This window comes from Dipodomys ordii, unplaced genomic scaffold, assembly GCF_000151885.1.
Source record: "Dipodomys ordii isolate 6190 unplaced genomic scaffold, Dord_2.0 Scaffold44, whole genome shotgun sequence".
Taxonomy (NCBI): domain Eukaryota; kingdom Metazoa; phylum Chordata; class Mammalia; order Rodentia; family Heteromyidae; genus Dipodomys; species Dipodomys ordii.
In genome coordinates this window covers 487614-491557 of record NW_012267260.1, presented here as the reverse complement: position 1 = coordinate 491557, position 3944 = coordinate 487614, and the positions used below count along the sequence as shown (strand labels likewise).

The 3944-nt window shown below is 41.3% G+C and overlaps 1 protein-coding gene across 1 annotated transcript in view; it reads right to left on the bottom strand.

The window, feature by feature from the left end:
• Khdrbs2 (KH domain containing, RNA binding, signal transduction associated 2) overlaps window positions 1–3944 on the bottom strand; it is a 227260-nt gene that overhangs the window by 109762 nt on the left and 113554 nt on the right. The window contains exon 5 of the mRNA XM_013019054.1: window positions 1868–1995. Coding sequence (XP_012874508.1) covers window positions 1868–1995 — 128 coding nt within the window. The remainder of the gene's footprint in view (window positions 1–1867; window positions 1996–3944) is intronic.

Here is a 3944-nt window from a genome sequence, read left to right as displayed (position 1 = left end):
CTCAACTGTGTAATCTAGCTAGCACTGCAGCAGGTAGTGCAAAGCCTGGCTCCCTGGTGAAGATGCTCACTCAACTGTGTAATCTAGCTAGCACTACAGCAGGTAGTGTAAAGCCTGGCTCCCTGGTGAAGATGGCATTTTAAAATTGGACCATTACCATAGACACATTTATTGAAAATAAGTTCCTTTCATTAAGTACAATTTCAATAATTTGTTATTGATATTTTGAAATAGTCTAAGCATAATACTTGAATGTAACATAATAGAATAATTTCATGAGATAGTAATTTATAAATAATACAAATTAACATCAATCAATTCACATTTCTAATGCTTTCACATCAATGATTTTGCATATAAAACCATTTCTATGTTAATTTTTAATTGCAGATATATTATGTTTTTTGAAAAAGACAAAAAGTTCTGTTTCATTTATTTTTAAAAACATTAATATTGCCCATGTAATTGTAACTCCACTGTACAGTACTTTCACAATAAAAAAACAAATGGAGATAAACAGAAAAATAAAACATTAGTATTGTTAAATATCAATACAGAATTGGAAGTGAAGTTTAATCTTCGATGTTAACTTGTTTTCATGTGTTCTCTATCTGATCTATAAAATACATGATAGGCTGAAACTTATAAAGTAGTCATAATTAAAATTTTAAAGAAGGGTATTTTTACAATGGTATTTGAATTTTTTCAAGTAAATTTAAGAAAACAATTAAATCCTCAGGGTATCTTAGCATCTCTTAAGATAATTTCTATGCGATAAGTGAAATGTTATTCGGGATGTATGTCCATTAGAGAGTTAAAGGACAAAGGGCAATAATAGGACAAAGAGAACTAATAAATCACAATCTACGTAAGAGCATCCTTTTTTGTCTTGTTTCTTTGAAAACTAATGTTATCCATTGTAGCTTTGATAAAGTCAGAATCCCATTAAACAAATTCTAATAAAAAAGCTTCTAATTTCTGCGCAAAACTAACAAAATTCCATTAAGATTCTCTCTGATCACTAGGGATTTTGGAAAGTCAAGTGTAATGGAATCATATAAGAGCTTGTGGTAGTTTTTTGGATAATGACGTATGCTACTATATCTATACCTGCATCTCTCAATCTGCTTGCATTCCAGTCTGCCTACCTTTTTACCACAAAACATATATCAATTCAAAGATCACCTAATTAAAGCACAGATTAAGTACATAGCTTTCCCTTCATGCAAAAGAGGCACAAGGATTTATCATTTGTGTGCCCTAGCTAGCACAGAAATAAAAAATAGAAAGATTTGAGCTTACTGCCTTTTTTTTTTTTTTTTGGTCGGTCATGGGGCTTGAACTCTGGGCCTGAGTGCTGTTCCTCAACTCTTCAGCTCAAGACTAGTGCTCTACCAGGTGAGCCACAGCGCCACTTCCGGCTTTTTCTGTGTATGTGGTGCTAAGAAATCAAATCCAGAGCCTCATGCATGCAAGGCAAGCGCTCTACCACTGAGCCACCTTCCCAGCCCCACTGCTTTGTTTTCTAAGGGTAAAGATTAAGAGTTCAAGTCAAGAATCCTAGAGTCAGATTATCTATATATAATCTTAGGAAGAATACCATAATCTTTTGTACCTCAGTTTCTCACCTGTAAAAATTGGTCATCTCATGCACAAAAGACGAGCTGAGGGGTGTGTGTGGAGGGTGTGTGGTCACTGAGTGTTACTAAGTGTTGCTAAGGGCTACCTAAGCACTTGCAATTAGTTTCTGCTGCAGTGATGGCCAGCATCAACGCCATTATTGATTCCTGTTTGCACTCACGACCCAGCAAGGCCATCAAAAGCCTGCCTTCATCCTGTACTGATATCTAAATAAGAGCTAACATACCTGGAAGGAGTGGCAGCCGCTGTTCTGACCCCTCGGCCTCTAATGCCTCTGCCGCGACCAGAGTCTTCTGAGCCATTTAAGTAGGACAGTTCACGCAGCTGTTCCTGGCGGATTTCATCATTGTAGTCCTAGAAGGAAACACGGGACTGATGAGTTAAACCAGCACCTGTGTCCTACGCACACAGACCAATAAAGAGAGAAATGTTCCATTTGTTTCCTGGAGCTTATACACAAAAATCAAAGATAGTATAAAAGAGTTATTTTAAATTAAGTTGATGATTTATACACCCTCGTCAAAGTCATATTCTGCAAAACAGTAGATTATATTTTCTGAGAAATCCTTTATAGTGTTAGCTAGGAAAGAGAACACAGAATAAGAGCTTGTAGTGTACTTGTATTACAGTGGCCAATGTGAAGACTAATGAGCAACCCCTTCAGTTTGAAGGACTAAGCTAACTCCATTCTAAAAGCAAGCCATCGTCTACTGTAGAGCTGACCTCAGGTGAAGCGTAAGGGACCAAGCAGTTCCTGGAAGGCTCTTGGAAAGTCCACAGTGGAAACTGCAATTATACCCCTAGCAACCCCAGGGAGACAAGGGGTGAGAAACACAACCTCAGTTACTGGAAAATGGACGGGGTGGTCAGCTGGTGGAAGCAGCTGCAGGGTCAGGGCGACCCAAAACTTGCCTGAGAAATGCTGATCAATTATGCAGAAGCCCTGTTCTATCTGCTGGAAGCCCTGTAAGAGCCCTGCTGAACATGTGGTCGGGGCTCTCAACTCTGACTCTGCGTCGGTGACGATCGTGAGTCCAGGCTCCAGCGTGCAATAAACGGCTCTCCTGCACTGGCATCAGATTTGGCTCCTGGGTGGTCTTTGGGGGTCTGCGGCCTGGCACAACAAGTTGAGTGTGTTAAAAGTATAAAGGGCTGCACACTGGTGCAACAACTTCTGATGCATAATGCAAAAGGTGATCCCAAGCCCTGAAGAAAGTGTTGAGGTCCCACTGATGTCATTCCATACGAAGGAATAGGGCCCAGCGTCACACAATATGAAGCTTCAGGTGGTCACTATACAAAACCAGGGATGGATGCAAAAAGGAATGGAATTTCCTGTACTTTACTGCAGATCAAAGGAAAGGGAGAGCCACAGAGGGGAGCAAACTTCACAGTAAGGACCAGAGATTCTGTTAAAGTCAAGAGAGTAGGTTTGTCCTTCATGGGAGGTATAGGTGCGTGCTACTCATATTAAAGACAAAGAGTCTATCTGAGTTACTGCCAGCGAATATTACCTTTAAGAAAAAGCACCCCCCTGCTATGTATGCATATACCCCATTGTGGAACAGTCCCCGATGGAGTGAGTGGTAGTTCATGTCAGATGGCCAATCTAATTTAGTACTTTTCTCTGAACCTATATTAAAGTGCTAGACGCTGGTGGCTCACGCCTGTCATCCTAGCAACTCAAGAGGCTGAGATCTGAGGATCGTGATTCAAAGCCAGACCAGGCAGCAAAGTCCATGAGACTCTTATCTCCAATAAACCATCCAAAAACCGGAAGTGGCGCTGTGGCTCAAGTGGTAGAGTGCTAGCCTTGAGCTGAAGAGCACAGGGATAGGACCCTAAGTTCAAGCTCCACGACCCACAAAAACATAAACAAACCTATATTAAAGTAAAATCAAAGTATTATATTTTCTCTTGGTGAAATGAAGACTAGAAGATTAAACCAGAAATCTTTGTGGAGGATGGGTTGATAGAAATGATGATGTTTGAAGCCTGCCTGACTAAAAATCACATGCATCACATGCAGACAACAATTCTCATTGAGTGCTATGCATATACATGTATGTGCCAAAGTAATATAAAATAAAGAGCATGCCTAGACAACCAGTCTGGAAACACAGCCGCCACGGCCAGCTCACGAGCCGCTCTTCCTGCCAGGAACACAGCCGCCACGGCCATCTAGCTCACGAGCCGCTCTCCCTGCCAGGAACACAGCCGCCACGGCCATCTAGCTCACGAGCCGCTCTCCCTGCCAGGAACACAGCCGCCACGGCCAGCTCACAAGCCACTCTCCCTGCCTG